Raw genomic sequence first — 18,598 nt, 5'->3', positions numbered from 1 at the left:
TTCTAAATGACTGATCAATTTACTGTCTACTCTGATTTACAGGTCTTTTATATTGGATATACTCGAGTACCTGTAATGTCCTTGTATTAATATACTAGCTACAGCAAAGGCAAATAGGTTCTTTAAGACTGTGCCAGGACATCCCAGATAAGGGATCTTGGACAATTGCTGCTTTCAAGGCAGGGAGAATTTATTATTGCATGTGTAAAGACAGACAGACAGACAGACAGACAGACAGACCCTCATAGTTAGAGTACTAGATGGTAAAAAAACACCCTGCAAGCTCATATGAAGACCTATTTTTGCAGGATTGAGATATCAATTTTAGTCAGTTTTAAGTGTGGAGCCATCTTGGAAAATGGCCAAATTCCAACACAACCGCCACATAAAATGGCAGCTTTTCTGGTTTTTGCCTTTCATATTTAAACGTTTCCAAAAAGTATATGAGAATATGTGTGGTATCATTCTTGTGATTGTTGGCACCAAGGAATTCATTTAAGAATCTAAACATAGATATTAATACATATATTATTGATATCCAATAGCTGGTGCACTACTCAATGTCATAACTGTCTAAAACGGAAATAGTATCAGAGATTTCAAAATGCTTTAAATTGACCAGTGAATTCACTTTGGGAGGTGACAGTGAAAAATAAGCTACATCATGACCTGTATACTAATCATTACGCATCCTGAATCCACATTCAGATCAGAGTGATTTGTGAGTCATCATGTAATGTAAGCTACATTTCTCTGGCTAACCACTCCAGAGAATTCAAAAATATTGATGTAGTCTCCATAGACATTGACCTGAAGAATTTTTACAAAGGTCAAGGTGGAATGGAAAAACGTAAATCGCACAAAAGTGAGCACTGAAGTGCAACTCTTCTTCTCTGGAAAGAGAAAAAAATGGACAGAAGATGAAGTTAATGAACAGCAATAGACATCAACAAGCCATCATGAGAGTATATCAAATCCACACAAAATAACTGAGGTGTTTTTTCTTTAAATGTTCTGTTTTACCTCATTAACTATTATTTACTGCTACAAATTTTGATGTGGAGGTCTCACAATGTACAATTGAACAACAAAACAAGCTAAGTTCTGGCGACAAGACAGAACTGGAAGTACCCTCATTCAATAAGACCAGGGAAAGAGACACAATGAGAAAGACCAGCAAAATTTAGTGCAGAATTAGTATACGGAAGATATTGTGAAATAGATGAGGAATACCCAGTATTCAAAATGGGGAATCTGATTAAAATATATGAATGTTGATCACACAGTAGCTACAGAAGAACAAGACACAGAGAAGGTACATATCTCCAGGATTTAGGAAAGGATTCTCTCACAGTTTCCGCAAGCGACAGCAAAACATTCAGAAAGAGAGTACTGTACCTATTGAGCTTTGGCAAAAATTTTGGCAATGCAGTAAGATAAGCTTGTAAAGAGGCTTACAATGAAGGTGCAATCATTTGGCAAACACAGTTAAGACAGGAAGTAGCTGAGCATACCAGCACTTGTAATGGGAAGTTTCAGGAATGGTTGCTAAGTGTAATCTGTAGCCCAAGTACTGCTTGCTGTCATGAATATAGGGTGCATGGCTCATAAACTATGGCGTTATCACTCAACCAATGCTCAAAGTACAAACTTTTTTCTTTGGAATTTTGTGAGCCAGCTGGGACACCAGACCAACAGAGGACTTCATTTTCCATTGTACTGGAAACTTTCAGGGGATGGGAAAATGAAAGGAAACGGTGGAGACATGAGAGAACCATGGCTGGCCAATCTCATACGCAAGTCTCTTGAAAATTCTGTTTGAGAAAGAAAAACTCCTTTGTCCAGCAAAATTTTACTTCCCAAGAGTGATAAAATATTGATCGCAACCTAAGCAGCATAAAAGGTGACAATAATTTATGCATATTTTAGCAAATGTCAAAGTTTTCCGATATCAAGAGACCATCAATAGTGCCACTTGACAGAATTGCTCACCAATGGCAAAGATAATTACTTTTAAAGGTTCCCAATACATTTGCTATAGTTAGCCTCATATTTATAAAATCCAAAGAACCTACTCTACCCTGAGGGCTTAAAAGCAGTAGAAAAGATGTTGAAATGCAGAGATTGTCTAAAGAAAGAAGAGCATAAGAAAAGTTATACTGAATTAAGGCAAAGGCCCATCCAGTCCAGCAGAGCTTCCCACTGTGACCCCCCCCCCCACCGCTACCTCTGAGAAGCCCACAAGAAAGAGAGGAAGGCATACTTTCCCCGTCATTGCTCCACTGCTAGTATTTAGAAAGCAGAGCTCCAACATATTCATATTCAAGGCAAGCATTGTGCTAACATTAGACTGGCCATTTCATGGACAGGATTCCATGCAAACAACTCAAGAAACCGTGTATGTTCTATATTGGCATAAATGACCTCTGTCTCTCTTCTTTGGAGATTCATCATTTGCTATGATAAGAAATACGACAGACATAGTTAAACTTATCACACAGCGTTTGAGTGGAACTGTAATACATCAGCCACTGTACACCCAGGCAATGAACTTGGCCTGGCGTATGGAAAAAAATAAGTTTCTCATAATACTTGGTGCTTTCCACACAAGGCAAACTTTCCTTCGAGCTGTTTGTCAGCGGATGAGGGCAACTTGCCTACCAAAATGACCACGCTTGGGGATGAGCAGATAAATGCAGCCTACGTGTCCTCTTGAATGATCAGCTTTGGCAACAGGACTGGTTGCAACGTCCAGAATTATGGGACACACACCACAAACTGTTGAAGAGTCTTCAATCCTTTTTCCTTCTGCATTCTTTATTGGAAGATGGGGAAGGGCTGTAGTTCAGTGGCAGAGCACATGCTTCGCTCAGCTTCAATTCCCAGCAACTTCAGACAGGGCTGGGAAAGATCCCCAACTAAAACCCTGGAGAGATGCTGCCAATCAATGTAAACAGCACTGAGATCGGTGGACTGAGATCTGCTGGTGAAGGAGGCCATTTTTTCTGCTCATCAAAATACCTATTCTGTTCATCACTGCATACTGTGCAGCTTGCTTCTCTACTGTGCTATGGGTACAGAAATAGAATGCATACGGCAATAAAATCATTTCACTCATTTCAATATACCCATTTGTTTTTCACAGAACCTGTTTTAATAATCTCAGAAATGAAACCACACACATTTTCATGTATAAGACAAATGCTTAACACACAAAAAGGGCCATAATTATTATGTGGCCACCTTATCAGATAATGTGCATTTTCCAAGATGGCTTCACATCTGACATTGACTATGCACAGTACATATCTACAATCCTACCAGAGGAGATGTTATCACAACCTACAGTATTCTTAGCAATGCCTGGAACCCCAACTGCAGAGACTCTTAACTTTTGTTCCTGTCTGGTTCCAAACTTAATTTTCTCCATCCACTCAATTCCAATTCTGTTGCGTATGCGTAGTATCATCACTCAGTCTAGACGTCGTATTCACCATATAATCCAAATAAAATTTGCTAGCAGGATGCTTTCTTCTTGTCCTTTCAGCACATGCTTATTGAGTGTAATTCTACCCCATGATAGCGACAGTGGGAACCAAACCAGGGTGGTTTTTTTTCTGCATTAATCAACAGGATACAAGAGCATGATCCAGGTATGTGGCACTCTCTCATTCTACACTTTATCCATCCTAACAGTCGATATATGGGTAATAAATTCCTATAGATAAATCACGAGTGGCAATTTTTTGCTAACACTACCTAACGACAAAATCTGTACGAAACAGTTCTCTACACAAAATGGAAAGCAGTTGTCAAATGTTGATTTTATTTTGTATGCCAAATTTCCTTATTTTTGTTCAGTATGCCTCACACTTACACTGTGATCTGAATTTTATGCATATTTAACAGCAAAAGCTAAAACACACAAATGGCTTGACTTGAAATATTTGTCGTAAACACAGTACCACACCCCCGCAGACTGAACTGGTCTTTTCTAGGAAAACTGAAGGAGCTCCACAAGTCCTGGTTTTGTAACAAACCAGTGCTGCCATCTATTGACCAACTTTTCTGAGTCTTACCAATGACTGAGAGGCCATGTAGATATAAACAGAAGGTACTGCAGAAGCAAAGGGTGGAAAGGGAACTTTGAGAATGACTGATTTGGGAAAGCCCCACTAAAACAGTGTCAGATTTTAAATTTTGTGCATGATGACTCATAAAAAGAGGCACAGGTTTTAATCATGTGTGTTCAGACACACATCAAGGGTACTTTGGAGGGAGGGGGTAGTTCTGCCTGAAGCCTGATTGCCAGAAGTTGTTTTAGAAGACTCATGCTAGTTGCATACACCTACAAAAGCCTGCCAGTTAGAAAAGGGGTTCTTATAGTCAACACATGAACATCAGAACAATCAGTTTGGTGCCTGAGCAGGCAGGTAAAATCATCATGGATTCTTGGACCAGAAAGGGCTATTGATAATTTATAATAGCACACAGTGCTAGGGTGGCTGTTAATGCTCATGAAAATGTGCAAGAATTTGGGAGATCTTGAACAAGTGTATGAGTTCCATCGGGGACGACAAAAGCACATTCACTGTTCTAAGCCCCTTGTAGCTGAAATACATTAGGATACTTTATTCCACCTATAATGCTGTCATAGGATCTTGGCTTCCTGATGCTGAATCCCCTCCCTTTTTCTAATTAAGTAAAAAACAATGGAGACTAGCCCTCTCTGTTGATGATGACCCAAACACAAGATGGATTGCTTCTATATGCATCTTCTGAAATATTTAGTAGCAGTTTTTGTACACAAAAGAACACTTGTGTCAAGTGGGTCACTGATATGACCCCCAACTATGGCTTATATATGATATTCTTTTGGGTTCATATGCATATATGGCATCTGGAGTATCTTATCCCAATTAGGGAGTGGCACAGAGGATCTCAGTGAAATGATTCCTTTGCTGTAAGCCATAAAATTTCTGAAGGCAGATCAGCTTGTTCTCCCTGCTGCTACACAGCACAATCTAGACCACAAGCTCAGTTCACATCAGTGGTTGCTCACATTCTACTGCATACATTCCAAAGAAGTGCCTACTCAGTTGGGATCAAGATTACAGCAAGATGGGGTGGGCAGGGACATGAAATATCCTCCAAGTACTAGATAATAACCTTGCTGAAGAATCAGGTGCCAAGACATCCCCTTCCCAGCAAAGGCACGTGTGACTCATAGTGAATTAACATAACAAGGAGAAGTAGGATGGGAAGAATATCAAGCCAATTCTTCATCACATACATTTTGCCAAATCACCAGACTAGCTGAGCAAAGCAGGGAGTTGGAGAGAAATCAGGCCATCCCTTGTCAAGTGCAATGAAGCAGAGAAAAAAAAAACTGCAGAAGCACTGCCCAGCTTGCACCACTAGGGGTCAGCAAGGAAACACTTGCAATATCAGAGTTGCCCTTAGAGGTGAAAACTATCCCATGCCTCTCAGTCCGGTTATGTTCTGCAGCCAAGTCAGTTAGAAGCAGCAGCCCAGGGCACAATCTCTTACCCACCCCACCAGTCCAGACTCAAAACATCAATTCTTTAATTAGATAAACTCAATGCCCTCATATTTGACAGAACCAATGCGGGTTTCAGGCAAGAGGGAACGCCCATCCAAGGTGAACGCTGTGATATAGGTTGCCACATGTCCAGCATCTTCCTCAGATTTCAGTGCCACAATGATCTGGTCATCTGTGTCAGGGACAAACTTGAAGGAGGAGAAGCCGTGGGTGGGAATGATATCACCAACATGGCTCACAGTGATATCGGCAAAGTCTGGAGTGGAACTAAGAAGCAAATTGGTACCACGGCGCTCATCCTCCTGCTCGTTGTAGCGTCCATGGCTTGCACGGCGTGGCAGGAAGAACCAGTGCTGGAGTGTCTCACTCCAGGAGGCAGACTCATGGATCAGGTAACCTGGGAGGGATGACACAGAAGCAGACATGCAATGAATGCACTGTAGTCACCGCAGACATTAAGACAAAGGAGAGACTGAAGGCAGACTGAAGCCCCAAATTCACAACAGAAGCGTGGGAATGTGACAACATCAAATAAAGGCCTAGGAACAATGAGTGGATAAATAAAATCCACTAATTTTATAGCAGTGCACACTAATCTTGGCAAAGTCATCACGAACACAAGACTAAAAACTAGGCCACTGCCAATCCCCAAGAGCATCTCTGTCCTTCCTTGCCAGATTCCACACTTCCTAGCCTTGTTCCCAATCAATCCAGTCTTTGCTAAAATTCAAAACCTTAAGTTCTCAGAAACACCCAAATCTCGGAACAGAATTAAGCAGACTAACTAGCTGCAAGCATGCTAATTTTTCACCAAATATTCAAAATCAAGAATAAGTCCATCACTCACCTGGGGGTCTGATCCCAGCAGCCGCCCTGAGTGCATTATAATTGGCCACCCAATTCTCATGGGCCACATCACCTTTGTAGCCAATGACTTTTACCCATTCAGGGTTTTCGTTGAGCACCTCCCCTGTGGTGGTTGTCCACTCCTTGCCCAGGCCTCCCACGTAGAGATGCTCATCCTTCACTGCCAGCCACTCAGCCTTAAATCCTGAGCAAAACAAGAGAGAGTTCAAGGCATGACAGGACGTGATTTGCCCACAGAGGTGGTAGATCCAAGATGTAAGCCATGGCTATATGGACATGACCTGTTACTGTAATCTTTGTTAAAAGCTGAGGTTTTGTGCAATGTGTAGGGTGGGAGGGGGAGATTAACTTCCCAAGACTGTTAAAATATAATTGAACTGCATTTCAGAATGACATTTTACTTTTGTTTCTCAGGACCCAATCCTATCCAACTTTCCAGTGCCAATGCAACAGCTATGCAGCCCCAAGATAAAGGAACAAACATTCCCTTACCTTGAGGTGGCCTCTGTGACTGTACCCACACTGCTGGATGCAGCACATGTCCCACTACAACAGATGCATCAGTGCTGGAAAGTTGGATAGGACTGGAACCTCAGTGTAAAACAGATGTGGGCAAACCCCAGTCTGCGAGCCATTTGTGGCCCACGGGGCCCCCATATCCGGCCCTAGGGGTGCCCCCCCATGTTCAACGGGCAGTCGGTCCACTGGAGATTTGCCCTTGCCCGATCTAGAATAATAACAAGAAGGAGAAGCAGAATTTCTCAGCCCAGGGATAGCAATGAAACCTGGTAGTTTAACCCCCATGGAGGACCCAGCAGAAGACATTTGGACATGTTGTATCTGTGGTAGAAAGCATGGTAAACTTGGGAAAGCTGACAGATTTGGTGTAGTTAGATATTCACTGGCCATCAAGAAACTGAGAGTTAATTGCAAAAATAACAATTTTTAAAAAGTTTTTTAAAAAAATGTTTTAAAACTAAGTGAAATGCGGTGCCCCATGATAGGATATATAGAACCGCCTACGTCAGATTATAACACAGCTTTGTTAAGCCTGTTTGTTGTTTGCATATGAGCTTGTTGTCTGTTACAAATTATTCCCTTTTTTGATCTAGTTTACATGTGTAAAAAAAAAGTATTTAAAAATGGAAGGAAGTTGAGAGACGATGTGTCTGTAGGGGCATTCCTCAACACAAAGCCTGAATCTGAATTCATTCTTAGCTCACCCTTGCCAACAGTGCCATCCCCATCAGAAAGGATTACCCAAGGTACCACCTTGGTGCCTTCGATCTGGTAGACCACCCCAGTGCGATCGTCCACTGCATAGAGCTTGCCATTGAAAACCACCAGTTCAGAGAGCTCCATGCCACGTCCCTTCTCAGCCAGGTGAGACTCCAACATGTGGTCCTGGGTATCCCACTCGACAGAAACATGGTCCCCACTGGCCGATAGTGTCAGATAACCTTTCTTCAGGTAGCTGAACCAAGTATGCTCACTGCGGCTCCTGGAGTTTGTGTCCAAGTCAGCAATAAGTCCAATGCGGTAGCGCACGCCTTCAGGGATCCGCTGAGGTGGTGACAGAGGGTAAGTGTCATTGTATCGTTCACCCGGCAGTGCGCTGAGCCGCCAGTTATGAGCATTGGGTGGAGCTAGCCGGCTTACGGAGGGTGAACGCTGGAAGCAGAGGAGTAGCAGCACAAGGGCCAGGGCCAGGGAGGTTGCCACAATGGCCTTCCAACGCAGGCGGAAGCGGGGGTCAGCTGCCTTGGTCATGGACGCCAGCACTGGGAGACTGCCCACACTAATTCGCAAGGGACTCAGAGATTCATCCCATTGCAGGCGTGGGCGGGCCGGGCCGGGCATGAGCCTGAGGTTCCTGGGAACCTGGGAATGAAAGAACAAGATCAGCAGGGAAAAATAAAGGGGTACAGGAGGTTGAGGCACCATGAAGTGGTGAGGAGATAAAAGGGGCAACAGAGCTATGCATTGCTGATCTCTGCCCATAAAAGGAAAAGGAAGCTGCTATACAAGAACTGAAAGAAATCAAGAATGGTCAGCTCCTGCAGCAGTAGAGAAGAAGATCCTGGCAACAGACTAGGAACTCTGCAGTGGAACAGGAAAAGAGGCAGGGCAGGCCGTGGTTTTTCTAAGTAGTAAGAACATAAGAACAGCCCCACTGGATCAGGCCATAGGCCCATCCAGTCCAGCTTCCTGTATCTCACAGCGGCCCACCAAATGCCCCAGGGAGCACACCAGATAACAAGAGACCTCATCCTGGTGCCCTCCCTTGCATCTGGCATTCTGACATAACCCATTTCTAAAATCAGGAGGTTGCGCATACACATCATGGCTTGTACCCCGTAATGGATTTTTCCTCCAGGAACATGTCCAATCCCCTTTTAAAGGCATCCAGGGTAGACGCCAGCACCACATCCTGTGGCAAGGAGTTCCACAGACCGACCACACGCTGAGTAAAGAAATATTTTCTTTTGTCTGTCCTAACCCTCCCAACACTCAATTTTAGTGGATGTCCCCTGGTTCTGGTATTATGTGAGAGTGTAAAGAGCATCTCCCTATCCACTCTGTCCATCCCCTGCATAATTTTGTATGTCTCAATCATGTCCCCCCTCAGGTGTCTCTTTTCTAGGCGGAAGAGGCCCAAACGCCATAGCCTTTCCTCATAAGGAAGGTGCCCCTAGTATGTTGCTAGAATTCCTACTGAAACGGGAAGAAACTGTATAACAGAAACAGATGCACAAAAAGTAGGTCTCTCCGCTGATTAAAGCATTTTTATGATTGATCATCTTGCTTTTAATCAATTAACCGATTAAATTTACATTTGTCTACACCTTATCAAAGCATCAATGCAGGTACTTATTTGAGATATTGAAGGATGAACAAGACTGCTTACAGTCGAATATGTTTATACTGCCCTTTCTCCAAGAATTTCAAGGTGGCAGACCTCCTCCCCACTTTTACTCTCACCGTAACCTTGTGAGATCAGTAGACTGAAAGAGAGTGACTGACTCAAGGTTGCCCAGTAAGTGTGGTGGCTGAGTAGAGATTCCATCCAAGGTCTCCCCAGTTTAAGCCCAACATGCTAATCACTACACTTCACAGGCTCTCAATACACTTAGAGCTATCACTTATGATTAGAAGGCCATGTTATCTTTACGTTGAGACACCAGCCCCAAACAGCCTCAAAAAACAAGCAACTCTCAGACTCAACAATTAGAATTTGTTCTCAAGTAAAATTAGCCCACACCAGTGTTTCAAAACAGTATCCGCCAATTAACCAGTTAAAGTTCACAGTCCAAACAAAGCAGCACACTGATACAGAAAGTTAGGAACATAACTTCATAATGGAACATGCAGTGGTCACTTTCCCTTTCCAAGTGTAGGAACACAATTCAGAAGTCCTGGGCTCCAGCCACCTTAGTACTCCTATCCCTGTCTATCAAAAGTCAACTCAGACCCTGCACCATGAGGGGTCTAGTTCCCAAGAACTTTGACATCACCCACTGTCAAGGATACTCAAACCCACAGAGATTCTTCCATCCTCAAAGAAGGGCACTGTAGATTATTTTGAGAAGAAATTATGCCAGAGCCTCTGCCCTTCCAGACCTGCTTGAATGTCCCAAGGCATGTCTTGCTGGCAATTCCGGGCTACACCTAGGAAGTGTGACAGGTGGCAGGGTTCAGCTCCTCCCCATATGGTATGCAGGAAATGTAGCCTGGAAATGTTACTATGTCAAAGACATTCTTGACTTGACCAACCAGTTCTGCTTAAAGATACCACAGACCCTCCTTCCTGTTCTGTTCAAACAGCCTGCAACATACAGCCTGTTTCAGGTTCTGCAAATTCCAGCGCCTCTGGAATGACTGTAGTCACCATTTCTGTACTATTCTCCATATCAAACTCAGTAACTTGTAATAGCTTTTAATTGCATTTTTATAAACACTACAAGAATTTACCAGACCCGTTAACATTACGTTCAGCATGTGTACAATCTGTGCGGAAAATTGTTGATCTGTGTATGCATGCAGTTACACTTACTGCACATGCAGCAGTATGCACAGTGTGTCCTCCATATTTTGGAGCTATTCAATCTCTGCATTGACTTTTTCAACAAACACATGTATAGGTAGATTACCCCATATCCAAACATCTGAAATCCGGACTATTCCAAAATCTAGGTGTTTTTGTCCAAGACTTTTTAAAAATCTTTCTGTAGTGTAAACATTAGAAGGCCTTGTACTCATTCCCACAGAAACACGGTGCAGGTATAGGCTGTAAGTTCTGTTCTCTGTTGTGTACTGTACATTGCTGTACTGTACTGTACATTCAACAGACATTGTTGAAAATATGTCAAAGAGGCCAGCAGACACCCATATGGATAACAGTGAAAAGAGCAGAAGGAAGCATTTCTCATTATATTTTTGCAATTATTCCAAAATCCAGACAAATCCAAAATCCAGACACCTTCCTGTTCCAAGCAGACCGAATAAGGGATACAAAACAAGGTTGCTAACTTTGAACAATTAATCTCACACAAAAAATACGTACTCATATACAGGGAAATGTATGTGAATAGCCCGAGTGCACAACCTGCACCAGGTACAGCATCAGTAAGGCTCCAAAATGCGACGGAGAGACAACTATTTGCTGGAAAACATCCATTCACAACCCAGAAATACTGCCAGCCTGTGGAGATTAGGCAACAGATAGCTAAATTCCCAGCAAGGACTCCACAACTTTGTGCCTGCCAGCCTTAGTAGAGAGAACCCATTTGCTAAGGCTTGCAGAGAGCTGAAAACATTTGTGTAGCGATGTCCCTCAATCGGTGAGAGGCATGGGCCTGGGAGGACATAACTGGAGAATTAGGAAGGTAGAAACCTACAGAGCTGGATGCAGTGCAGTGCTGAAGGCTTGTGAGGAGGATGAATGTGCTAAGCAACGTTTCCCAATGTTTGTCCCCCACAGTACCACTTCACATGGTCCACCTATTGGAAGTACCACTTGAAATAACTGGTGATGATGTAATCACCTGTTTTTTCTGTACTGGGAGGCCAGATGGAACCAGGCAAACAGTGGACAGGAGGGCTTTTTGAGAGCATGAAAAGAGCATGTGGGAACTCTGCTTGCCAAGCCTCCTACTGCTATTTTCCACACTGTGTTGCTGGTCTCGCTGCCAGGCACTGGGGGTCCTACATGTACCACCAGACACCACTTCAAGTACCACCAGTTGAGAAACACTGTGCTAAGGCAAAGTACAGTATACACTGCAGAAGTGGGGACATCCTTGCACCAAGGGCACTGTCTTACTATGAGGATAGTAGCAGTGTCATCATTTTACATCAACCGCAGGAGAATTTCACAGCACTGCAAAAGGTTTGTGTGCATATAAGTTATGTAAATGCTCAGGAATGCCTCATTTGTGCACAGATAGTGTGGGACGGGTGGGACAGAGTCTTGCCATTTCAAGGAGAGGTGTTAAAAACTCAGACACAGGGTGACTGGACATGCTCTTTTCCAGCACATATCCTCTTCTTTAGCCTCGTGTCCTGATAAAGAACTTAAATGTCCCCCTTTTTCCCGTGAGCGGGCAGTGCACAGCCTTCTTGTAATGAATAAATGATATGCAGTATAGTTTTAAATGTAACAATAAGTAACAGTGTTTCAATTAACAACATGAAATCAATATGAGTGTTTTTAGCTTTTACTGTGTCATGCCCTACATTTTTCTTAGATGTCCTACATTTTGGGGTGCCTCCTGCGGTTATGACATCTGGTCACCCTGCTCAAACACCTCTTAGCACCCACATAGATTTGAATGGAGTGTTGTGTTTAGATGACTGGTGACAGTTCCTTCTTCTGCTCTACTTAAGAACATAAGAGCCCTGCTGGATCAGGCCAAAGGCCCACCTAGTCCAGCTTCCTGTATCTCACAGCGGCCCATCAGATGCCTCAGGGAGCACACAAGACACCTGCATCCTGGTGCCCTCCCGTGCACCTGGCATTGTGAGGTAGCCTACTTCTAAAACCAGGAGGTGGCACATCCCCATCACGGCTTGGGACCTGTGATGGACTCTCCCTCCAGAACTGTGTCCAATCCCCTTTAAAGGCATCCAGGGCAGATGTCATCACCACATCCTGTGGCAGGGAGTTCCACAGACTACACAGTTCCACAGAGGAGGTCACCTGAGCTGCATCCCAGCATCTCTCTTGGCCGGAAGGGAAGGGAAGGCGGGGGGCTCCCCTTCTCTGCGCCAAAGGACCTCCTTCCCCCGACGTGCCCGTGGTGAGGACCAGAGGTGTAGGGCGGAGGACCCCCAAGGCAGGACCCACCGCCGGGGGAAGCGGCCAACCGGTCCACGATCCGCCCAGCGCAACCCTCAGGCAGAGCCGCCCTTGCACTGCCCGGCCCACAGTCGGGAGGGAGAAGGGGGCCGGTGACAGCCCCTCCCCAAACGGTGCTCCCCCCAGGAGCCCCCCCAAGATATAACGAACACCCCCTTCCTTCTCCTCCCGCCCGCCAACCACTCACCGATCAGGCTCCTCCCCGCGCCGGGAACAACCGGAGGGAGGGAAGGACCTTCCGCGCACTCCTTCCCTCCCTCCTTCAGAAAGGACTACAACTCCCCGAATGCATCGCGCAAAGGAAACTACTACAGGTCCCGGCATGCGCTGCGGCTCGTGGGGATGACGTGAGCGGCGTATAGGCAAAAGCTGTGGCTCTTTAAGGAAGGGAACTACGCCTTCCAGTATGCCTTGCGCACAAAAAGGCTTTGTCGTTTTCGGGTGGCACGTTTCAAGTTATGCTGGGGAATGTAGTTAAGACAGTTAGATACCAAAGTTAGTAACTTATTAAAAATAAAATACATGCCAGAGCTGTTGGCGCAGTTGTTCTGTTTTATTTGGCTCCTGGAATGAGCGCAACAGTGGTTCATTAGAAAGCCATAAATGACTTTTATTAGCCATTCAGAAGCCATAAAGATTTTTATTAGGACCACCCAAAATGACAAGAAATAGGATGAAGTCAGCATCTGAGGCTGCAACACTATGCACACTTTCCTGGGAGTAAGCTCCACTGAACTCAGTGGGGTTTACTTCTGAGTAGACATGCCTACGCTTGGGCTGTGTGAGTTCTCTGGAACTCTAGAGGATGGGTGTGAACCAATCCAACAACAAAGGGCAGGGCAGGGGGGGGGGAGAAACTCCAACGTCTTTGAAATAAGGTGGAGAATATTTTGAGAGTAAGAAAAAGACATCTGGCCACAGCAACACTGCAAAACAATAGAATACCAAAGGATTGACTGTCACCCCACAGCACATGGGGTGTCTTGCACAAAGATGCTCAGATGGTGGGATGGGGAATTAAAACAATATGCAATGCACAGGATGGTTCTCTGAACCCTTCTTGAAAGCTAAGCAAAAAGTTTTGCTGGTGTCCTTTTGAACCCCCCCCCCCCAAGTGTTCTTTTATTACTGCCCAACATGCCTTATCCTGCACTCAGGGTGAGGAGTCAAAACAAGGCTGTCAACTTTGAATCATTTCCTGCTCTAGGCACTCTGTTCACTGCATAAGCTGCAGTGCCTTTTGCAATATGTTCTTCTGCGTGGTAATTCCACACTCTAATCCTTGCAGTTTGATGCAAACACTTTAGGTGGCACTTTTATCTCTGACTCTATGTTTCAGCATCATAAAATGTGGGCCAAAAGCTTCATAAAGAAACCAGTAAGTTCCATCTTCAAACGACTGAACTGTGACTATAGTCTTTTCCTAGGTCTATGAGTCGCATTTGTGAGAGAGAAAGGAAGCACATTATCTCTGCTTCTCTTCCATGAAAATCCCAGTTTTGCTTTCCCTAATTGACTAGAATAGAAGGGACAAGCAGTCTCTTTTCAGTGAACAATTGGACAGAACATTGCCTGCACTTTCTGGCTCACATCTTGGTTTCTGGAGCAGCTAGAAACTTGTTTAACCCATTTCTGCCCAGCCCACAGGTGTACACATTTGATCCCTTTTGCGTATATGCAACACTAGGCAGAAATGGCTTTTAAAAAAAGTAAACTGGCAGTTCAGATCATCTAATTATATCTATTTGATATTAATCAAATAGACAATGGGTGGGATGCCTAAAATCTGTGAAAGAACACCAGTCCAAGTAACATGGCAACCCTACTCCAGCATGCATGTCTGACACATGTCACCAACAGAATTGTGTCATCATCATATGGTTTCATGTTTTCCATTCATACTTCCTGAGGAAAAGTGAAAAGATACAAAAGGCCAGAAGACAGTGCTCCTATGATAATTACAGAAAAGAAAGAATTTTGGCAGGCATTGTATGTCATATCACAGTGTTGCAGAGTGTTGCAGCAGCAAACAAAGCTGCTTGTGCTGACATCTCTCCTACACATATTTGAAATGCAGCTATAAGGCACCAGGGTTTGTGAGATTCAAACCGGGGAACCTGACAATCAAGACTCAGAACCTGACCTCTTCTGTCATCAATATTCTATCCTCTTTTGGCAAAGCTTCCAGGGGGTGCATTAGCTAACCTCACAAGCTAATCCTGGCACACTTGGGCCTCAGAGCTAGCTCATTAGTCTGAAAAATTCTAACCAACTTTCTAGCACAGAGGAAAGGGCAATGCAGCTCCAAGATAGTGGAACAAACATTCCCTTACTTTGAGGAGGCCTCTGTGACTGCCACCCAACTGCAGGATGCAGCACTGCCCCAGTGTCAGTGCTGGAAAATTGGTTAGGATTTGGGCCTTAGTAACTAAACACTTGTCTTGGCACCTGGTAACCAAACACAGGTTTATCCTGCACTGGCATAGCTAGAGGAAGGCGGAGCACTAAGTTTTGTGGGGAGCCGTGCAAGCTGCCCCTCTCCCTCCCCTTAGAAGCCACTCGCCTCCGCTTCCCCCCCAAATGGCTCCAAAGGGGAGGGGAGGAGCCACTTGCACGCTGCGGGGAGGCTCCCTGCAAAACTTAGTGCCCTGCCCCCACTAGCTACGCCAGTGTTCTCCTGAGTACCACATCGTCTATGTTAATATATGCTTCCCTCCATCATCAGCTCAGTGCATGAGTGTCTTTTCAAGCTTCACAGCTATCCAGGCTTACATAACCGCTAGGCTACTGCTGAATCAACAAGGCTCTTTCCCTGACTCTTAGTCTCTTCCCAAACCAAGATTTTCCATGCTTTTTTTTGTATTGGCAACCTTCAGTCTCGAAAGACTCTGGTATCGCGCTCTGAAAGATGGTTCTGGCACAGCGTCTAGTGTGGCTGAAAAGGCCAATCCGGGAGTGACAATCCCTTCCACACTGGGAGCAAGTGCAGTCTGTCCCTGGTCTGTCTCCCTGGCTATGGGCCTTCCTTCTTTGCCTCTTTGCCTCAGACTGTTGGCAAAGTGTCTCTTCAAACTGGGAAAGGCCATGCTGCACAGCCTGCCTCCAAGCGGGCCACTCAGAGGCCAGGGTTTCCCACTTGTTGAGGTCCATCCCTAAGGCCTTCAGATCCCTCTTGCAGATGTCCTTGTATCGCAGCTGTGGTCTACCTGTAGGGCGCTTTCCTTGCACGAGTTCTCCATAGAGGAGATCCTTTGGGATCCGGCCATCATCCATTCTCACGACATGACCAAGCCAACGCAGGCGTCTCTGTTTCAGCAGTGCATACATGCTAGGGATTCCACCACGTTCCAGGACTGTGTTGTTTGGAACCCTGTCCTGCCAGGTGATGCCGAGGATGCGTCGGAGGCAGCGCATGTGGAAAGCGCTCAGTTTCCTCTCCTGTTGTGAGCGAAGAGTCCATGACTCGCTGCAGTACAGAAGTGTACTCAGGACGCAAGCTCTGTAGATCTGGATCTTGGTATGTTCCGTCAGCTTCTTGTTGGACCAGACTCTCTTTGTGAGTCTGGAAAACGTGGTAGCTGCTTTACCGATGCGCTTGTTTAGCTCGGTATCGAGAGAAAGAGTGTCGGAGATCGTTGAGCCAAGGTACACAAAGTCATGGACAACCTCCAGTTCATGCTCAGAGATTGTAATGCAGGGAGGTGAGTCCACATCCTGAACCATGACCTGTGTTTTCTTCAGGCTGATTGTCAGTCCAAAATCTTGGCAGGCCTTGCTAAAACGATCCATGAGCTGCTGGAGATCTTTGGCAGAGTGGGTAGTGACAGCTGCATCGTCGGCAAAGAGGAAGTCACGCAGACATTTCAGCTGAACTTTGGATTTTGCTCTCAGTCTGGAGAGGTTGAAGAGCTTTCCGTCTGATCTGGTCCGGAGATAGATGCCTTCTGTTGCAGTTCCAAAGGCCTGCTTCAGCAGGACAGCGAAGAAAATCCCAAACAAGGTTGGTGCAAGAACACAGCCCTGCTTCACTTCGCTTCGGATGTCAAAGGGGTCTGATGTGGAGCCATCGAAGACAACAGTGCCCTTCATGTCCTTGTGGAAAGATCTGATGATGCTGAGGAGCCTGGGTGGACATCCAAACTTGGGGACAATCTTGAAGAGGCCGTCTCTGCTGACCAGGTCGAAAGCCTTTGTGAGATCTATGAAGGCTATAAAGAATGGCTGTCGTTGTTCCCTGCATTTCTCCTGCAGTTGTCTAAGGGAGAATACCATATCAGTGGTGGACCTGTTGGCTCGGAATCCACACTGTGATTCTGGATAGATGCTCTCTGCAAGTACCTGGAGCCTCTTTAGTACAACTCGAGCAAACAGCTTTCCTACAACGCTAAGGAGAGAGATGCCGCGGTAGTTGTTGCAGTCACCCCTGTCACCTTTGTTCTTGTACAGCGTGATGATGTTTGCATCCCTCATGTCTTGAGGTACTCCACCTTCTCTCCAGCAGAGACAGAGGATTTCATGCAGCTCAGTGACGATGATCTCTTTGCAGCATTTTAGGACTTCAGCAGGGATGCTGTCTTTTCCAGGTGCCTTGCCAAAGGCAAGGGAGTCCAGGGTCACGTGAAGTTCTTCTAGGGTTGGTTCACTGTCAAGCTCTTCCAGCACAGGCAGGCACTCAATGTTGTTCAGTGCTTCTTCGGTGACTACATTTTCTCTGGAATATAGCTCAGAGTAGTGCTGCACCCAGCGTTCCATCTGCTGCGCCCGATCCTGGATGACCTCGCCTGTGGCAGACTTCAGAGGGGCAATTTTCCTCTGTGTTGGACCTAGTGCCTGCTTGATACCATCATACATCCCCTTGATGTTGCCCGTGTCAGCTGCTATCTGTATCTCGGAACAGAGCTGGAGCCAGTAGTCGTTAGCACATCTCCTGGCAGTCTGTTGGACTTTGCTGCGAGCAGTTCGGAGGACCTGCAGGTTGCGCTCACTGGGACAGGCCTTGTATGCTGCTTGAGCTCTCCTCTTTTCCTCAATGACTGGTGTCAACTCCTCAGAGTGGGCTTCAAACCAGTCTGCCGCCTTGTTGGTCTTCTTGCCGAATATGGACAAGGCGGTGTTGTAAACGGTATTCTTCAAATTTTCCCATCTGTTGGATGCGTTTGCGTCGGCCGGGCCTGGAAGAGATTCCTCAAGCGCTTGTGCAAATTCCTCCACTTTTCTCTGATCCCGGGTCTTGCTGGTATCAATGCGAGGTCTTCCTTCCTTTTTCGTGTGATACAGTTGCTTTGTTTGCAGTTTCACTCTGCTGCACACCAGGGAGTGGTCAGTGTCGCAGGCAGCACCATGATAAATCTCTTTTGGCTCAGAATAAAAGAAGGATCCCAAACAAAGAACTCATGGTCTAAGTTTACTAAAGACTCAGAGATAACACATCTACTCATCAACCAAGTGCCACCACCAACCCCACACATTCAGAATGCAACTGCTAAAATGGGTCTTTTCTTCAGATAGATATTCCAGGGACAAGGGTGGTTAGCAAAACAAGGGACTGGCAGAAGGGTCAGGGCATGCATAGTGGGTGTTTGAGGAGATGGGATAGAGGAAAACTTTATAACTATTGCTGTGAATTACAGTCAGATAACTCTGAAGTTTTTCCTGCATAAGATAAAAGGGATTCAAATGAAAGCAAATGGAGGTCTTTCTGTTCTCAAATGAACTTCGCAACTGGAAAAACTTTGATGTAAAAATATGGTTTTGTCTTAGCTTCCTTTAAAAACTTATCATTGTTACACAATGATTGCGGCTGCCTTCAT

General features: G+C 45.3%; 1 protein-coding gene across 1 annotated transcript; it reads right to left on the bottom strand.

The window, feature by feature from the left end:
• Positions 1–3,804: 3,804 nt before the first annotated feature.
• On the bottom strand, positions 3,805–13,058 carry CANT1 (calcium activated nucleotidase 1). Its single transcript, XM_066614906.1, has 4 exons — positions 12,976–13,058; positions 7,654–8,311; positions 6,411–6,614; positions 3,805–5,960 (listed from the first exon to the last, which is right to left on the bottom strand). The coding sequence occupies exons 2-4, from the start codon at positions 8,288–8,290 to the stop codon at positions 5,590–5,592; spliced, it is 1,212 nt and encodes a 403-aa protein (XP_066471003.1). The 5' UTR covers positions 8,291–8,311; positions 12,976–13,058; the 3' UTR covers positions 3,805–5,589.
• Between the last annotated feature and the right edge of the window lie 5,540 nt (positions 13,059–18,598).

The sequence above is a fragment of the Tiliqua scincoides genome, chromosome 2 (assembly GCF_035046505.1).
Source record: "Tiliqua scincoides isolate rTilSci1 chromosome 2, rTilSci1.hap2, whole genome shotgun sequence".
NCBI classification, from domain to species: Eukaryota; Metazoa; Chordata; class Lepidosauria; order Squamata; family Scincidae; genus Tiliqua; species Tiliqua scincoides.
Note: the sequence above shows the minus strand (reverse complement) of the source record. Positions and strands in the feature narration are given on the sequence as shown.

Bases quoted from the DNA above. Each gene is read 5' to 3' on its own strand.
- CANT1 (XM_066614906.1), bottom strand. From the start codon at position 8,290: ATGCCCGGCCCGGCCCGCCCACGCCTGCAATGGGATGAATCTCTGAGT. The intron at 6,615-7,653 runs GTGAGCTAAGAA...TGTTTTGCTCAG, and splicing joins GGATGGCACTGTTGGCAAGG to GATTTAAGGCTGAGTGGCTG. The intron at 5,961-6,410 runs GTGAGTGATGGA...CATCCCTCCCAG, and splicing joins TGCTGGGATCAGACCCCCAG to GTTACCTGATCCATGAGTCT.